This window comes from Parambassis ranga, chromosome 22, assembly GCF_900634625.1.
Source record: "Parambassis ranga chromosome 22, fParRan2.1, whole genome shotgun sequence".
In the NCBI taxonomy this organism is placed as follows: Eukaryota; Metazoa; Chordata; class Actinopteri; family Ambassidae; genus Parambassis; species Parambassis ranga.
Genome location: NC_041042.1, coordinates 9,933,289 through 9,952,695, shown reverse-complemented (window position 1 = coordinate 9,952,695; position 19,407 = coordinate 9,933,289). Strand labels below are relative to the sequence as shown.

At 42.7% G+C, this 19,407-nt stretch overlaps 1 protein-coding gene across 1 annotated transcript in view; it reads left to right on the top strand.

Annotated features, from left to right (window-relative positions):
* dlgap2a (discs, large (Drosophila) homolog-associated protein 2a) overlaps positions 1-19,407 on the top strand; it is a 110,735-nt gene that overhangs the window by 61,188 nt on the left and 30,140 nt on the right. Inside the window, exon 3 of the mRNA XM_028395159.1 lies at positions 13,894-15,041. Coding sequence (XP_028250960.1) covers positions 13,962-15,041 — 1,080 coding nt within the window. The 5' untranslated portion in view covers positions 13,894-13,961. The remainder of the gene's footprint in view (positions 1-13,893; positions 15,042-19,407) is intronic.

Here is a 19,407-nt window from a genome sequence, read left to right as displayed (position 1 = left end):
CCACCAATGTCATCATTTCATACCAGTCCTCTGCTGGCCTTTAGTCAGCCTCAGCCTACGTTTGTGATCAAGGCTCTCATGTGTACGAGGCTACGAAGAAATTAATCACTGCTCTCTGAAATGATGGTACCTTAGAGATGCTTGTGATTACAGAGAGCTGCAAACTCACTGTATTTAAGCCCTGCATTGGGTTTTGATTATAATCAAAGTTTATTGCCACACTTTTATTTATGAAGTCTGCTGCAGATGCATTGCTTGGCTAGCCAAGCGTCAGACAGGGCCAGAGATATCGGATGATGCACTGGACTGCTACTGAATTGCAAGCGCCCTGTTGCTATGTATAGGCTCCAAGTACTCAGAAGAATGGATCGGGAGAGCTTAAGACTGATGGCTGCTGTCAGGCAGCAGCATGGGTGAATCATGAACACTCCTTTTTTTTTTTACCCATCTGAATTTCCACATAATGCTGAACATTTCCTGCTAGAGCGGCCGTCTCCTTTTCACCAGTGTTTTATTTTTGACGAAATGTGCAAGGTGAGCGAGCAAGTATTTTCTTTTAAAACCCAACTGTCATTGACATTTGACATTGAGCTGGTCATAAAAACAGGGAGGGCTGTAGCTTGGCAATGACACAGTGCTCATCAGTTTATTGTGGTGCATTGTTTACAACTTGATAAGCTGAAACAGCTTGAGGTCACACAGAAGCACAATCCCTTTACGTAACAGCAAGACTTAGTCCTCGGTGCCCCCCGTAACAGACAGTAAGTTTTCCACTGACACTGAATCACCATGACGTGGGAGATAATGAATACAGCGCACGGACTACAGTAGAGCATTGGGGCTATTTTTTTGCTTGATTCAAAGATGTGCTGGTTTCATGGCCAAACAGTACCTAGTTTTGTTCTTTCTAGTTTATTTACTTGCCTCCAAAATCACATTATGCTCTGCGGCCTCTTCATTTAGATGAGTGTTTGGCTTGAAAACATGTCAGCAAGCGGGAAATAAGACTTCTTTATCTCTCTGGTTTTCTCTGCTCTTCCCTAATGACAGTTTCTTTTAATAATGATGTGTTCGGATACATGCACGTTCACTCTGTAGGAACTCGGGATATAGTACTTCAGTGACCGCTCTCTCTCTGCAGCTCTATTAGCTATTAACCTCGGTGCAACTCAGGTGAACACAAAATGAGTTGAGCAAGGCAGACAGATTTCCCAGCGGCCCGGAATTCATTGCCGCGAGTCGGGCTAAGAGTTGGTAGCGACATAACCAACATATGCTCAGAGGACCAAAAGTTTGGCTGGGAAAATTGAACGATGCTGGGAAAACAACATTGTAATTATCACTATAACAAAAAAAACTGGCTCTTGCTGTATTAAACCTTACATAATAATTCAGGCCAGTAACTGACTGCAGTCTATAATTTACATGTCATTATTTCTGTGGCAGATGAGCAGCCTTTTGCCTGCTCTCTCACACAAATATTTTAAATCACGGAAGATTGTTATTAAATATGCAGCGCACGCAAATCTTTAAATCTCCCACTCATTCTGATTCATGTCAGGCATGTTTCCGTGCCTCGGAGGTGCAAACCTGTGTGTGTGGAAACACACTTTTTATTTCTAAAAATAAGCTAATCTAACACTTTGACGAAACACGCACCCAGTGAGCATAAACACAGAGAAACAATGCTCACAGCCTGAACTGCTGGAGGGGACTGACATTATTTTCAGCAACAATTATGACAGAAATGTACTTGTGTGTGTTAGAGCTGCCCCCCACCCCCTCCCTCCTTTTCATAGATACATAGTTAGACATAGTATAATGATCCCGCAGAGGGACATTATTATTGTTATATTACAGTAGCAAATTACACAATACAACAGAATTACTCAAATGAAATAAAAAATAAAGTAGATAAAGTAGAAAGAAAGTAGATTTAAGCAGGTCTGTCAGGTCTTAGTAATAAAGCAATATAAAAATAAAAACGTTAAAAAAGAAAAATATATACAACAAGAAAAACAAGTGGCACTATACGTGGCAGAAGATACAATCATTCCATCCTCATCAGGAAGCAATTGATTCATCTGTGAGTGAGACTGATTTTCTCCTCCTACACAGATTTATTTTAAAGTTTTTATTTAGAAATGATTCATTGACAATACAGAAAAGGCTATATTTAAGGCTGAGAATCACAGAGATATAAGTGATTGCTTCAAATCTGGTTTCTATGTTCAGGAAATTAATTCTCAGAAGAAGTCAAATGATTTTGATGTCCCTCACTGAGTTCAATCACAGTATCTCCTGTGGCAAGCTAACCTCGGGACACAGAAGCTGACCCTTTTGGTCAGGCAGTGTGTGTTAACTAGCATCTGACGTGCCAATAATCTAAGACTGGGGGGGTTAATAATGTGTGCCATGTCTTCACCCTAAAGGCCACCACTTCCTTGAAAGGTCCTCATAACAGCTCAATGCCTTGGTCCAGTGTGGACCTGAGGAAACATTAATTCGTCACACAGTCTTTGTGGAGGTCATGTCGGGTTAATCTTTATGGTAGAAAGCTGTGACTGTGGAGCCGTGGATGATGGATGCATGCCTTGGCTCATGGCCCTCCATCAGATGTGTTTAAAGAAAATGAAATACACCATTTCTTTCTTACACTTGTTCCCAAGAGGTCTGAATTATGTGCAGGAGGAATTACACAGGGTTAAATAAATAAATCCATTCAATAATGACGTATTTATGCAGTATTGTGCCTATTTTGTAGCAGCAGGGTCACTCCTTTTAAGCCGAAGTGCTTTGAAGGGGGAGTTACTTAATTTCAGTTCTCTCTAAAATACCGTGAACTCTGACAAGCAGCCCTTTTAAATGTTGATTCAAAAAAAACAAACAATTCATCACTGTCGCCTTGCACAAACACACACACAATCTGACACCCAGAAGACCTGCCTAACCTGTTAAAGCCTCCCGCCTACTGCCACTTGTCTGCCAAGCATCTGAGGTGCAACAGCTGAGCACCAGCAGACAGCCGAGCACTTTCTTAACCAACATGCTAATGGCTAAACAAGACCTTCTGTCTGAAGTGAGAGGAGCTCTGTCTTTTCTTTCCAGTGGCTGTGAGCACATTAGCAATATACCCACCTGCTCATAAATTCACCCATATTTGTAACCAGCTAGAAGGAGCCTCCACACTGAGCCTTAAAACCACTCTACAGTAAATCTATGGTCAGCCATATTCTTTTGTCATCCCTGATTTGTTACCAAGCAGGATCCTCTGGGTATGAGTCAATCCCCCAGACTTCCATGTTAAAATGACCAACTTTATAGCAGATATAAACATGTTACAGCCTGGTAAAAATGGTTTAGGTCTCTATGAATAAGTGCTTTTTTGTGACAACTTCTGTCTAAATAACATGTAATTATGGGCAGTTCACCCATTGTTACTACCTACTTCTGTGGGAGTTTTTTGAGTTCTTTATGACTATTCTTATGTCCAACACTGTTATCTGTTCTACATGAAGCACCAGTAGGTTCTAGTGTGGACAGAGACGTGTTTGCATGTGTACTGCAGCCCCAGCTTGCCAGAACAGATCTGCCCTTTGATATAAAAACGACTTCACAATGTGACTCGGGCAATCAAGAAAACAGCCAGAGCTGAGGTCAAGACAATTTAACCTTTGCAATCGACTCAATTCACATTTATCTGGTGACCTTAACATATCTCCTCAATCTTATAGGAAAACCTATAAACACTTTAATTAGCCCCAGCACCATTTAACTTTAAATGCTCATATACTGAAACTGTGTGGACGCTGCCTGCTCCATCCCTTCTATAAAGGCATCGGGGCCACAGCTTTGTTTACAAGGTCATCCCTCCCAATCTGTTTGTAATCAACTTTTGCACTGAGCAACCAACAGGACTCAGTACACACTATTAATAACTCAGGGCAATGACTAATTATCTATTGCCTTCATCAGATTGACAAAAGCCATGGCATTAGCAGAGTGCTGAAAGGAGGGTACCGGCATCAATTAAATCACCGGCTATCATTGTTCACGTTCAGGCTGCACTAAACTATGACAAGTGAAATGTAATTAGTTATTAAATTGTATTAAATTGACCATTGAGTGAAACAGATTCACAGCATGTTTCATATGTTCCCCCGTTAATTCATGCAAAACAACATTAATCCATCATAAGCATGCCTGGCTGCATGATTCGCCTCGTCTCACCTTGTCCCGTGCTAATTTATCCTCGTCCTTTCTCCTTTGCCTGTTGTCACTGCTTTTTCTTTCCGAGCACAAAACTGTGAGGTGCGAGACAGTACAGCACTTGTTCTCATTTATAGTAGGATCACATACTCCTGCACAGACCTCACTGAGCGCAACAGTTTGTTGATTCTGAATCACACCTGCAAATATTGAACACTTTGTAATTCGTGTTTTCCCAGACTGGTGTAATCTCTCTGACAAAGAACAAGAGGTGGGGAAAAAAAGAAGTCAACAAGAATGAACCAGCCAACTGGTTTGTTCCTCTTTTGATTATGAAACTCAGTGCCCATGGAGTAATTGCAATGGGTTTATCAGTCTGTGTATACATTACATAGGAGTAGGAGTAGGAGTGTTGCAAAGGAAAAGAATTAGAGGCCAATCAAACAGGAGAGGATGAAACAATGTGGTTGTTAACCCTCCGAGGGTGCCTTGTTGGTTCTAGAGATGAGAGTAGGAGCGATACCACAGACACTTGAACTGATTTCATCAAGGAGCAAACCGTGTTGTACAGTTTCTATATCCATCCAGTGAATAGAGTGTTGCATCCTTTTATGAGCCTTTTTAGATGTGCTGATGTGTGATTGAGGGCTGCATTCATTTTATTTGTTCAGGCAACAGTGCTAGTATCTGTCTTGTAGATTTGATTATAAAATTTAGTAAGAAATGTAAAGAAGCCTTTGAAATCGGATGCCTCCTGTCAGCCTGTGTTTCTCCTCGTGCAAATTTATAAGCTTTAAACAAACTGGGACACACAGCTAGTGGCTGCTGTGGCTGTCACATCTCCCCATAAGCTGCATATGGCCCCAGGCTAAGGCTAACACTCTGGTCCTGGCTGAGCTTTGTATCTAAGCAACCTCTTGCTCAACGCTTGGAGGAAATGAACGAGGATTGTTGCTGTTGAGTCTCGATGAGGTGGGTGTATGGAGGGATGGATGTATGTCTGTTGTTTTAGTGGTTCCACTTAAAGGGTTTGCTTTAGGATCACTTGTGTCAGAGATTGCTTTTGGAGCCATGTTGGACTTGAGAGGAATTTCATGGGCATGGTGTGAGCATAAACATTGGCATACATCTTCATCAGAAGCTCATAAATGTTAATTTTGTACTTGATTTGCCAAGCAGTGAGAACAAATAATATATATTTATCTTACCAAAAGGCAACATTCCCAATAATGGAGTCACACTGTGAGTCTGTGCTCCTATAAAAACAACTTGACTGAATGGCGGCCTTGTCTGTCCTCTGTCTTTCACCTTCATATGCCTGCCACTTTTCTTTACACGCTCTCATTCTGACGGCACACAGATTCCCACACACAAACATGTGTGTGCCAACCGGCCTGACATTGTGAATTACTCCCGCTCACCTCACAGAGATTCAAAAGTGGCTTGTTGACAATATTCAGCAGAAGAGGCTCCAGCGGGACCCCCTGGGGATGAGAGCAAAAATAGTGTGAAGTGGGGACATCAACTAAAAAAAATGGGCTACAAGGTTCCCCTGTCACCGATCAATCTCAGCGCTTGCCGATGATATGTTTTTCCCGTTCTTGTGTTTTCTGCACCTCAGTGTCAAACAACAGGTGACAGCCGATGTCCTCGAATCCGATCCAGCGACTGTTCTCAAACTGTATCCGTGTTTTCAATACGTCCTTTTATCCCATTACAGCTGCTTGTGTTGGATCTGGGGGGACTCAATCAGCTTGCTACCTTCATTGCATTATTACTAGAATCATGTGGTTTTAGTGACTGCCTGAGGGAGAAAAAAAGACGAAAAAGAAGACAAACATGGACTACCGAGGTGGTGTGATGTTAATGATATTATCAACGGATCGCAGAGAGGGGAGAGCATCTCCTTATTCATCAGTTAACCTGATATCAAGGGCAGTAAGCTGAGGTGAAATCCATATATGATGTAACCAGCTTTAAAACTGGGTCACTTGCTAACAGTTAATGCACATCAAAAGCAGCTTCAAGCTTCCTGGAGTGCTTGCAGTTCTTCTGTGGATTTAGACTGTCTTTGTGTAATACCAGTCTACCTTTGTGCTTTTAGGATCCGGATTCTTATTTCAGGCAACACAAAGAGAGAAGAGGTTTTGCCACTGTCATGAAGATAAAGCATAACTGTTTGTTGTCTCATGTCAGCCTGTTACTTTGCCACTTTATTGCTGTTAGAGATGATAGTTTGGTTTTCTTTAAAAACTCTCACACTCAAAAACTCTCTTTGCTACCACAGTGATGAGTCTCTCAGAGGACAGGACTCCCTGTCCTTTTTTGTTCGTTCTAGTTGCTTATCGTGCTGCACGATCAGATGGTACTGCTTAATGGATAAAAATCAAAAGTTCTTAAAGCTTCTGCCAACTGCTGCAAGTTTTATCTTGCAAAATTTAAATTAGCCTCCAGGTTGTCAAAGTGTGAGTCTCGTCTGACCTTTAGTATTGGACTGTTTCTCATCACTCAAAGGTCATTTTTGGACCACCCTTAGTCTTTTATTGACTGACGCTCATTACTGGATGGATGGATACTTTTGGGCCTCAGTCCAAAAAAGAGGTGTTTGGTGAGATGAAGGCTGCCAGAAAAGATCAATTAAGGAAAAGTAACAGCATTAATTTGAAATAATTTTAGTCAGACATATTCTTCACATCATTTATGATCAGTGATATGTGTAATGGAAGTAACATACTGTATAGTAACTTTTTTATAATGGCAGTTGTTGGCAGCACATTTCTAAACATGGAGCGATTGATTTGTTTGCTCTCTCCACCTTTTGCTGGTAGACATATGATGTGTTCAGAGTGCACCCGGAGCATTGTCAATAGTGCTTCTTTCACTGCTGTGAAATTAGGCCAGTAAAACACCTGGACAGGCACTTAAACTAATTACATTTTACTGTCACATGGGTTTAGGTTCACCTCCTCTCCCCCTGAGTGACACGCAACCTTCCTCCATTCAAATTAACACCTGGGTTCTCTGATGTTTTCACCTGAATTCTTACGCTGACATACAGATTGCCCATAGGATAATTAAATAATTACTCTAGCACCCTTTTACAGTTGTCGGTACTTAATTTTTTTTCCTGATCATATCACAGCAAATCATTTAACGCACTGATTAGAGTTTGTGCCTCTAATGTTCCGGCTGACTTTGGAGCAAAAAAAGGCGAATGAGAGACAAGGATCTGAACCGGACTGTCAGTATCGCTTCTATCTCCAAAAAGTCATTATGGTCGGCCCCCCCGCCCTCCACTCACTGAGCTGCTGTGGTCTGCAGAGAGGAAAATTACATTAGAGGGAAAAGGATTTCAATTGTCTTCTTCAGATGGAGGAGTGTGGTGCCTGCAGGGCTTGGGAGACCTGTAGTATTTTTTAAAATCACTTCCATGATGGGATTGGCTGTGTGGACCTTCTCGTCTGTCAGGCAACATGAGCTGTGTCCTGAGAAGTTGATACAGTGATGAACCTGCTGCTGACTTGAGCACTAAAACACGTAATATTGATTTTAAAGCTGCGGCCTTTGGCGCTTGTTTATTCTCTTAAGTCATCCCTGCAAATAAACAGTGTGACTGTATCAAATTATCTCTGTTTTTCCCCCCGAACTCCTCCGTGGCTGCAATGACAGCAAAAGATGGGAACTTCAGAGCATGTTGCTACAGCAACAGCAGTTCTGAGGCATCCTCTAACAAGTTGCCTGGGAATGCGGTCCTGCCTGTTACATAAGATGTGACTTACTCTCTCTGCTTCTCTCTCTCACATACACTCACAGGGCTTTTCCTGTGGCAGAATTTCACATTCAGCATGATTTATTCATAGCTGGATTGCTGTGCTGGATTTATGATTCCACCATGTCAATGCAAACCCATGCAATCTACCTCACTTGGCATGAGTTTGCGTGGGGGCATTGTTGGACTCCAAGTCCATCGCTGCGGCTCTTGTAAATGAAAGGCGGGCTTTGAACAGATTTAGATTGAGGAGATCGTTGCTTAAATAAGTAATGATACAAAGATAGCAAGACAATTTGGCACCATTGCTGCTCTGTGCGGGATAAAATTAGCACATTACATTTCCAGAGTTAATTGTGTTCAATTCCGAATACAAAAGAGGAACCAGAAATCTGGGGAACACAAAAGCCTTAAGTATTGTCACTCCAGGAGGAACAAAGACTGCTGATCCTGACACTTTGTTAAATTTCTTTCTGTCACCCACCGTTTCGTCCCTACTTTGAGTGGCAGAGCGAGAGGGGCGCTGAGGAGGAGCGCTGAGCGCAGCACAGATAACACACTTCATCATTAGCGGGCTCACGATAAGTATTCAGACATTCAGCAGCTCCTTCTTATCTGGCCACCATAATCTCTCTGCAGCTAAATACTATGGCTGCATTCAGCTCGCCACGTTGTAGGTGAAATTGGATGTTAGAGAGAAGAAATTGTCATTTTACGTTTGTTGGGACAGCCTGCCAATAACCGAATCATTTTTGAAGAGATTAGTGCCGAGGCTGATGGACTTGGGGTGGGGTGGGGGTGGGGGGTATGCATATCTGCTGGCGTAGCAGTTAAACACTCTGTAACAGCATCATTTTCCTTTTTCCTGTTCCTTATTATCTCCTCAGACTTTCCTGAAACATACAGCCACACACAACCTACCTAAATCGTTACTGTTGTTTACACCAGCTCAGTAGACAAAAACCCACTTACCTCCACTAGCTTCTCTTCGCTCTAATCTATCCCTCCATGCTCTCAGAAAAACCTCCATCCTGCTGGGAGAAAGATAGTAGGGTGTGGGCTTTGATTGCTGTGGATGGGTAGGAGGGAGGGGGTGGGGGGGGGGGGGGTTCTATCTTTCTCGCTGCCATTTCTCACATTCAGACAGCACTCTCAGGTGTGTAAGTGCAGCCACATGCGGCTTGGCGCAACATGAACCACTAGAGGCTACAATGTGACAGGCCAATCATGTGCATCCATGCTGTTAAAGATATACTTTCTCCTGGGATTTATCACATTGAGTAAAGTTAAATTTGATTCTGAGTTATTGGAACTGTTTTTACTTTTAAGTTTTCATATTAGTATATTAGTAGCTGTAGTAATATGAACACAATGACAGTCCCCAGCATACATGCATGCAGCTACAACCATACACAATCTTAATAACAGTGTTTCCTGGGAGTGGATTTTTGTCCCAGTTGATAATACACTCTTTGTTCTGTGTCTGCAACTCACACATATCTGGATGTGCCCCAAGATCTGACATCTTTTTGTTTATGCAATGGGACTGCAGTGATTATGACAGAGCAGTTTTGTCTGTTTTTATCCAGCTTAATGTCATTCACGTCTTAAGAGGAGTGTTTATCTGACAGAAGCGAGTGTGCGGACATGCCGGTTTGTTTGATAGAGTAAATCATCCTTATGGTATGGATCCATGTGACGCTGCCCCCTGTCTAATCATACCAGCAGTATGATTTAAGGCTGGTTGTTAAAGCGGGTCCTCCCTTGTCGTTTGTGTATGTGAGCAGTCGTGCGAACTTACATGTCCACGTGTGATATACGCTGTGCTGACTCAGCAAACCGTTATGCAACAGTCATTGATTTTGATCTCTCAGCGTTACATGTCAGTCATGTCACCAACCAAGAAAGGAACAGTAGCTTTGTGGTGTTGTAGTTGTCAGAGACAGGTGCTGTATGAGGAAAAAGATCAATGACAAGTGTGTCCGGAAATCATTCAGTTAACTTAGCATTGCATTAGACATTAAAATGCTGCAAGTTTATTTTCACTTCACATTTGATGCATGATTTGTCCTCTTCTGTCACCTGGACAGACAAAATATCTGCCAAAGACATATAGGCCGGGGCCTCATTCTGATTAGAGCTGCTATGTTGGGCGTAACAAGGCCTGTGAAGCTGACACTCGCCTCTTTGTCCGCTGGCTTCTTCTCAAACTTAATAGCTCAGGCCATTGCTGATTTGCCCTGAGGGTTGAGGACACAATTCCCTTTCCTTTGATTTTCTAAAGAAAGGCTAGAATTCTGGGGAGACTGCGTTTAACCTTTGGGAGATGGATAAGAAAGCTGCTCTATTGATTTGTTTTTCTCAGAAAAGGGGTGTGACTTTACTCAGGCCAGCTAGACAGAGTGCCCCAGGACAAGTCTGTTTCAAACAATTACTGCAAATAAATGCTATGCTGACGGGTTTTTTCGTCTTCTTGACAGCTGTAATCTTATTCCTAAATTGGACAGCATGCATGATCGAAATATACTTGCCAGATGTTTTGAAGTTGTTTGTGACTTTCACTGGTCTCTGCTCTTAAGAAACTATCCAATCATCTTGTCTATTGTTTCAATGATGCATATTTAATGTGTTAAATCTGTTACCAACCGAAATCAAGCAGTCGATGCCATTTGATGCTTCACAACTTAGAAATGACAGATTCTCTCACTGATGCAAAACATTAAAGACGTTCTCTGATGTGTTGCCTCAACATTGGGACTCTTCTTCACAGTTGCCTTTATCCTAATCCCCTCTTAAACAGCGCTGTGGCTGTAGCCACAATGCTAACCACTGCCAAGTCTGAAGGTCGCATGCTTTTGATCTCTCAGTCTAGTGCAGCGCTTTATTATCTTTTAACTTTGTTTTCAACTCCAGTTAGGGTGTGAGCCAGTCGAAGAGTGGGAGCTGTCAGTGATACTCAGCGTAGATATAATGCTATTTAAATGCTAATGTGTTAAGAGGAGCAAAACGACCTTTACTCACACTCTGCACACGGGCGGAGCCGCAGCACAAAACAGAAGCCCTTAATAAATGAGACTCTTCCTCTGACTCTGTTTCCCATCCCTGCACACCCCCCCTGTGTCGGGTGTGAGGTGTGTTTATCAGGGTTGAGCCCAGGGGCCTTCGACAACATGAGCAGGGTATTGGTTCAAGTCAGACATGATTGGATAACTCCAAAGGATGCATGTGTCAAGTTGGTGTGACTGGGGATCTGTGGTTATCAATGTTTGGTGATGTGGACTGGCCTTAATAATCCCTGTATTTTTTACTCCACAAGATGTTTGTCTTTATTAATGAACATTTAGAAACCTGACACTTAAAGATGTCTTTCTTAATGCTCATATTAAACGCCATCCATCCCAGCAGTCCATCTAAGGAATTGGCACTCTTGCCAGGCAGCCGATAATGTGATAGCAGGTGCTGGGATCAGTATTAAAACAACAAGCCCTCTCCCTATCCACAGATGTCACTGATACTTGTCTCCCTGCTTGCAGAGCATTTGCCAGAAGCATGCACGCTCGCTGAGAGCTGCCTTCCCTCAAACTGCCTCATGTAAATATTAAATAACCTTCGATGTTTTGTAGAGCTGACTTTTTGAATCATCGTTCTACTGTTTTTTTTTTGTTTTTCTTTCCCAGGGCTAATGTTACATTCTGTGGAAGAGGTGAAAAAGACAGAGAGATAGAGGGCGGATGAGTCTGTCATCTGTCGTATAATCCCAGGAAGCGCCATAACTTTAGGGTAGATAATTAATTCAGCGCAGCTTCCTGACACACCTGAAGGAATAGTCAGCCGTCAATGACAGGCCTCAGAGTAAAACGGTGACATAACTTTAGACAGAAATTGTAGCACATCAATCAATAATGCACTGTCATCGTTCTGATGCAATTACAAGCTGTGAACTGGACTGACTCAAGCTGAGCAAGTTCTCCTGATTTGGCCTGCTAAAATACATTATGTAGTCATATTCTTGATAGGCATTTTTCAGCTTAGTTATGTGCAGCCTTACAAAAACAGCCCCTCCTGAGGGAAAATGTCTTATCTTTTTTCCCTCATGCCTGCTTAGAGTAGCCTGGATTAATTTTACATCAGGCTGCCAACTAGACATCCGTGTGCAAGACTGGTAAACAACGAGAATTTGTTTTCATCTCGACAGATGGAGTACGACAGCAACAGAAGAGCACGGCTGCACCTCAGGGTTTGAGATCTTAGACCTCATTAAAAATAAGTTTGAAAGGAATAAATTTTATCCAATTTGAAAGATGAAAAGGAACATCCACCCTTAAATTTTACTAAGTCATTCTGGTGATTTCGTCCAAGCTTTTTGATCCGTGAATACGAGACCCTCACAAAGCTATTGACACATTAATCAAGAAGGAAATTTCACAATAGACGTTACAATCTCTGGTCATAGTGACAGAAATTTTTACAGGCGCACGCGGCATTTGAATTGCTACTTCTTCTAATTGACCTTTGTACATGTAGAATTTGAATGTCAGATCTTCATGAATACACTGCATAAATGTTCTAGCTAAGCTACCTCAGTGTAAGTTATGATCATCAGCATACATACAACCCAAGACAATATTAAATTGTACTGTTCAATGTCTCACTAAAAGAGCATGTTTTGCAAGTACTTTTGATATCAGATTCCTCTTAATATTGTAATTAATTAGTAGATACATTGATATACTTTCAAAGTACTCTGGGTTTGTCTAAGACCCCTCCTCTTGTGTCTCCTCTTGGCACAAAAGCTCGTAAGAACTCTCCTTCATTTTACGGGATTACAGCAGGAGTGAGAGTGCATGGCTTTACGAAGCATTTCATCGGCAGGCAAGTGGGCTTAGATATGATTCTGTGTGGGTTTGTTTGTTCCCCATTTTACAAGACAGGCAGCAAATAAGTTGTATGAAATATCACCTGAGTGCGCTTTTTTTACTGCTGCTCGTGGAGGAAACGGGTCACAAGAACTGAAGAAAAAGATTTCTTTTATGAATTGTATTGTATATGATTTCTAGTAAGACTTTGAAACTAAATATGGACCTTCAGATTGCCTTGGGGAGGTATCCCACAAATTGTTTCTTAAGTAATGTCACATTGAAGCAGAAGATCAATTATTTATGGGGTCATTTATAATAAAGCGGCCCACTAAGATGTGCAGTTTTAACCCACATCATCCTGACATGAATAAAGGGAGGACATTGTGATTAGAGTATCCGCAGACAGTGTCAGTGCGTAAATATAAAGTAATTTTTTTGCTCTGATTAAGTTAAATACATTGAAATAGAGAGCTGGGATGTTTGCCCTTGGTGACCAATCGCACGGAATTGGTTTTTAATCTAAGACAACATGGCCAACAGAAAGAGAGAGGGAGGGTGCATCGCCTCCCAAGGTCTCCTCTGGCCGTACGCCTCGCAGCGCACTCCTCAGGGCTTTGACGGATGACACCAGCACCGCAGAGTGATAGGCTATTATTTCACTTTGCATTGGATAAATGGCCATGCACGCTCTTACCTGTCTCCTGCCCTTCTCTTTCTTTCGTTCTCTAAATTTTTTTCTCATCTCTACAGCAGTATGCCATCACACATCACCTGAATAGAAGGTGAAAAATAAGAGGGCTGATATGATGACAGTGCAATCTTTGGATTTCACTTCCACATTTCAGATGTGCTTTTTGAGTTTTTCTCTTTTTTTTCTGCTGTAGCTGAAGTGTATATGGAGTGTGAGAGTATGTGCGATGATGACCAGCTTGTGTGTTATTTGGTACTAGTTTTTTTTTATGGTGAAATGCATTTCTTTTTCTGGATTTTATTTATATATAACCACATAAGTGATATAATAGTCTCTCTTTATCTCCTTCTGTTTCCTGTCTTCAGACCAACAGTATTCATGGTCTCCCTCGCAGTACTTCGATGAGGACAGCTACTCTCCTCCACCCAGGAACATGAAGGGTCTCTCCGGCGGCCGCCCTGCCCAGCTCCAGCTCACCTCCCCCACCTCTGCCCACACTTGCGGCCTGGTTGAATGTGACCATTCCCTGGACCACCACCTCCATCATGGTGACTCACGGCCCCCATCCTACCTCCTCAGTCCAACTGAGAGCTGCCCCCTTGATGGTCACCACCGCTGCTCCCCACGGAGCTCTATCCACTCGGAGTGCATGGTGATGCCAGTGTCCATGTCGGCCACTGATCACTCAATCTCTAGTAGCACTTTCCCCCGCATGCACTATGGCAGTGCTTCACGGGACAGTGGTGGAAACACTTCTGGCGGCAGGGATTCCCGAGACGACGGAGGCTCATCTTCTCATGGTGGCAGTGGCAAAATGAACCGAATCCCAGCAACCCTTCTGGACCAATTTGAAAAACAGATGCCGCTGCACCGGGATGGCTTCCACACACTGCAGTACCAACGCACCTCCACCACAACCACAACGACAGAGCAGCGCAATGAAAGCCCTGGACGAATACGCCATTTGGTCCACTCAGTGCAGAAGCTCTTCACAAAGTCGCACTCCCTGGAAGGCTCCTCCAAGATGAATGGTACCAAAAGCGACTCGCACAGGGACAGCTCACATCACCATCATCACCACCACCAAGGCCACCACAAACACAGCAAACGAAGCAAGAGCAAAGACCGTAAATCTGATGGCAGCGGCAAGCATCGCTCAGGAGGTTGGTGGAGTTCAGATGACAACCTTGATAGTGACAGCACGTACAGAACACCAAGCGTCATGTCACGACATCCTGTAGACCACATCAGCCACTGTTACCCTGACTCAATGCATGGCCATTTGGCGGGAGACCTTTCATTAAAGACCTCCAAGAGCAACAACGACGTCAAGTGCTCAGCCTGTGAAAGCCTAAGCATGGCACCGGAGGGCAAATTCATGAAAAGGAGCTCGTGGTCAACGCTAACGGTCAGCCAAGCCAAGGAGGCCTACAGGAAATCTTCACTCAACCTGGAGAAGCCCATGACGCCCACTGACCTCAAGCCCAACCTCAGGCCCTGTCACTACCTACAGGTGAGTTTGGCTTATGTCACATGATAGTCTGGTTGTCATCCTTAAGCAGCGGTATGCTATGTATGATAGATAGATAAATGTACATTATTGATCCTGCAGAGGTAAATTAATGAACGTTTGGCAAGAATGTTGAAAGGAGATGTTAAGTCGGATAACGTCGTCTTGACAAAAACCTCTTGCATGATGTAGTAAATCCTGAAGGACAACACAATAAATTAAGATTACCACAAAGGCACCTACCAAACCTGCACTACAAGGCAGTACAAGCTTTGTTTTTGAGAGACATTTTCAGTCGATGAACAGGGGCACAAAATTACTCATCCCAGTTGGATCCTAAAGACAGCATTTTGTTTGTCACTGCCCTGGATATCACAATTCAAACCTGTTCTGTGGCTCAGCATGTGGCTGTCAGTAAAAAGAACTAGCACAGCAGGACAAATCAATTAACTCTGTTAATGATCCATGCCAGAGGGGGAAGAGCTGGCAGCATGAGAATAAAAGACCGGAGATCAATGATTTTTTACTGTGAGGTTGCTCCAATATTCACATAGGTTTCTTTCAGTAAAAAGGTTACCATTTAGCTCAGACCCATGATCGACTCTGTGGGAGACCCCATAGCACCGCAGGGATCAATTCAGATTGCGTCAGCACTTTTCACAGAGTGTTTCACTGGTGGTTTTATATGCATGCTGAAGGGTATAGCATACTTACAAATTCAAGCAGGGAAAACAGATTCTGCAACAATGCAGCTCAAATTTATATCAATGCGATATCTGATAGCTGCATGGACGAAAGTGTCGCCTGCAGCCAAAATAAAGTGGTGCTCTGGGAAAGAGGATGAGGAGCCCCGGTGCTCTGAGTAGAGAGTGCAGTGTATAGATTACAGACTGTTGTAAATGGAAAGCCAATACATTACTCAAATCAGCCAGTGGAGCCAAAGGAACGACTCAATCAACAAAGAGTTTTTAGAGCATTAATTTTGACTAGCTTACCAAAAAAAAAGCAAAACAACAAAAAAAATCATCATTTTGAATCAGACACCGCACTCATCCACTTATTTCTTTACAGTTCCCATAAGAGCAGTAATCTCTCAATGAGAGGGATGAAGTGTTGAGGGCCCCCCGCCCCTTCCTTTCTTCCTTCTATTTGGTCATTCAACTGAGCTAGTGTCCGGGTCGAGCACTATAAACACATCTAAAAATATCCTCCTCTCCTGCTTCCTGCCGCAGGGCTATATTTAGCCCAGCGTTATCAATCCAATCCATACAGGGTGAGACATTTTCCTCCCCTGAGAAGAATCAATGTCTTCTCAGGGACCTCTTTGACAAGATGTATCAAAGTAGAGAGGCAGGTGGGGAGATGCATGTTGGTGAGGTTTAGGGAATCTGCGGATGCACTGAGATATTTCAGGAAACCAATGGAAGTACCTAAAGCATGGCTCCCCATGGCTACTGATGTTACTCATCATCAGGAGCAGGCAGCGACGTGGACCCATCAGTCAGGAACGATACACACACTGAAGGGGTCACTTTCAGGGGCATTTACAACCTGCTGCTGCTGAATTGGGATTAGTCACGCTGTAAAAACATAAATTGTATCTAAACACAGTGTGTCCAGTGAATATGTGTGAGTCAGAGTTTTTTGTGAGTTTATCACACTCCAGATGGTTTGATGATGTGCTAGTAACCTTGTTTGTGTCCTTGGCTGATGACAGAGGGAACTTTTGAAGTTCTGCAAAAGTATGATGCAGCAAACAGACGTCTTTCGTTGCAGAGGTGTCCTCCTGGTGAACCTGTGTTTTGTTATTCTTCTTTTCTGGTTAGATTTTTGTATTATTGTATTTTGGTATTGTGTGTGGTTTTAGTGGGTTGTTTTTGTTATTTCCTGTTTTATTTTGAAAGACTCTGTTCCCTTGTGTGTATTTTATTTCCTCATGTGTCTCCCTTATTGTTGATTGCCTGCCCCACCCTATTGTGTCACCTGTGTCTCGTTGTCTTTCCTTCCCTCGTGTATTTAGTGTCTGTGTCTCCCTGCATTCCGTGCCAGAGCATCTTTTGTGTTAGCCGAGTGTGTCCAGCCTTTGTTTTGAGTTTATTGATTTCAGTGTATGACCTAGTTCTGCTTTTTTGGATAACATTGCATGTGAATTTTGTTTTCTAGTTTTGGACTTCTGACTTGGACCTGCTTCTGTTAAATCCTTTTGTTTCCTTTGCCTGGCTGGACTGTGTACCAACCACTTGTGAAAACACTTTGGATTTTTGGCATTCTGTCCTGCATTTGGATCCTCACACTCATTAATCCCTGACATGTAGCAGGTCTGTGTGAATCTATATAAGGACAGTACATGTGTGGGTATGAGAGATCGATGAACTGAACATTGGGAGAGACAGAGATAGATTGATATTGCCTGCTCTTTCTCTGAAGTGACAAATGTTGGAGAATCAGACCTGGCATTAGCCATCACTCCCTGTCCTTTCACAAATTAGCCCCAATTAGCCCCCCTACCCCAGACACATGTGTTGTTTCTCCTTAATGAGTTGGACTCTCAGGTTTATATTAATGAAAGGAGGTGATTGTGACATTCATCTGCTAATGATGAGAGGTTCAGGGTGTGTGTGGGCTGTTTATCCTCCAGTTTCTGGGCATCAAGATCATAACTTCAGACCACGGTAACTTTGACTTACTGACAACTCTCAGCTCTGATTGAGTCAGCTGCTCCAGTCTGTTCTCTTTCTGTGTACAGTAGAGAAGTACAAAGGGAGGATTAGTCTTTGATAGTTTTGCTGATAGGGCATTGCGAAGGGATTTAATAAGCCAATTAATTGCCGTGTTGGCTTGCCAAAGGTGGAGCTTGAGAGGCAAAAAGGCTGCTGATTAAAATACAAAAGGGAAGTGCAAAGCAGCAAAAACACAACTGGCAGTATGACTGAAAGCTACAGTAACAAACACACACACACACACCAGGGGTTCCCTAACATTTTCATTAAGGACTTTCCATATTATAATCAGGCCTTGAACCACTTACGAGATCAGGAACCCCAAGTTCAGACAGCAGTTTGTAGCTAAATGCTGCTCATCACTGTTGCCTGAGGCGACATGTGGCTTTGTGGTTACCCCCTGTGTCAGCAAGCATCTGCTCATAGTTGTTTTTTTATTATCTCAAACCTCAAGTTTTCCTTGAGGATGTCAGTCTATAACCATTTAATTGTCAGCTGTTAAGCACATTCTACAGTATCCCTTTCTTTTGTGCTGCCGCTCTCTCTCTCTCTCTCTCTCTCTCTCTCTCTCTCTCTCTCTCTCTCTCTCTCAAGACAAATCAATAATAATGGCCACTTATGAGAACATCCTAATTCTTAGAGGGTTTAATAGCCATATTTGCTGCTTTAGTTGTAGTAGCATTTTCCTGCCAATGACGGCTCAGTGTATTTAATTTTGGTACAAACACAGTAGTTATGAATTAATCTCTCACTATCGGCACATATTTTGAGAAGAATGAGAATCGGGGATTGCGTCAAGTAAGGACACATTTATGATATGATAATAGATAATAAATGAGACTAATATGTCAATAATAATAGAAATCAATAAGCGGGGATAAAGGGAAGGCTGCACATATAGTTACAATAAAGCAAACATCATGTATGGTTAGTGCAACATAGCATGGCACAAAGCAAACCTGCACCTCCGTTCTTTTATCTGCCATCAGCATACATTCAACAATCCCATAGTTATCCTGTTTTGCATTGGTTAAAAAACTATTTAACATAGTTACTTTTTTCTTTAATGGGAAAGGATACATCTGGGTTTCATTTCTAGATAAAATTGCATTAGTGAGTCTTTTTTTTTCACTTTCATGCTAAAATCTGATACCACAGACTGTCAGTAAATAAACAACGTCACGGCAAGATTACCAATGCAGACTTCAAATTGTTGCATGCGTGGGTGTACATGTGTGACGGTTCAATGCGTGAGAAAGAGAGAGTCAGTGGTGAGTGGGCGTGCAAGTAGGTGTTCAGACAGAGAGAAGGGGAAAAAAAGGCACCTGTTTCAACACACTCAGCGTGGACATGCAATCTTATGAGAGGAAATGAGGGACTGGAGGCTGGGTGGGTGGGATTACCAATGATTGAACTTCTAAGAGCTCTCTAACGCTCTGCTTTCCTTTCCCTCCTTTGGCTCAACCACTTCACCATCTTTCTACATCTCTACAATCTCTCTCACTCGCTCTCGCCCTTTGTCTCTGTCTAGCTCACTCTATTTCTTTACTTAATAGAAGTGACTTATGTTTCTTAGTGGATGTATAGATAGAGCCACAGAGTTAATCAATGAAATGCACTGCTGCACTGCAGGAGCACTGGCCTAGCCC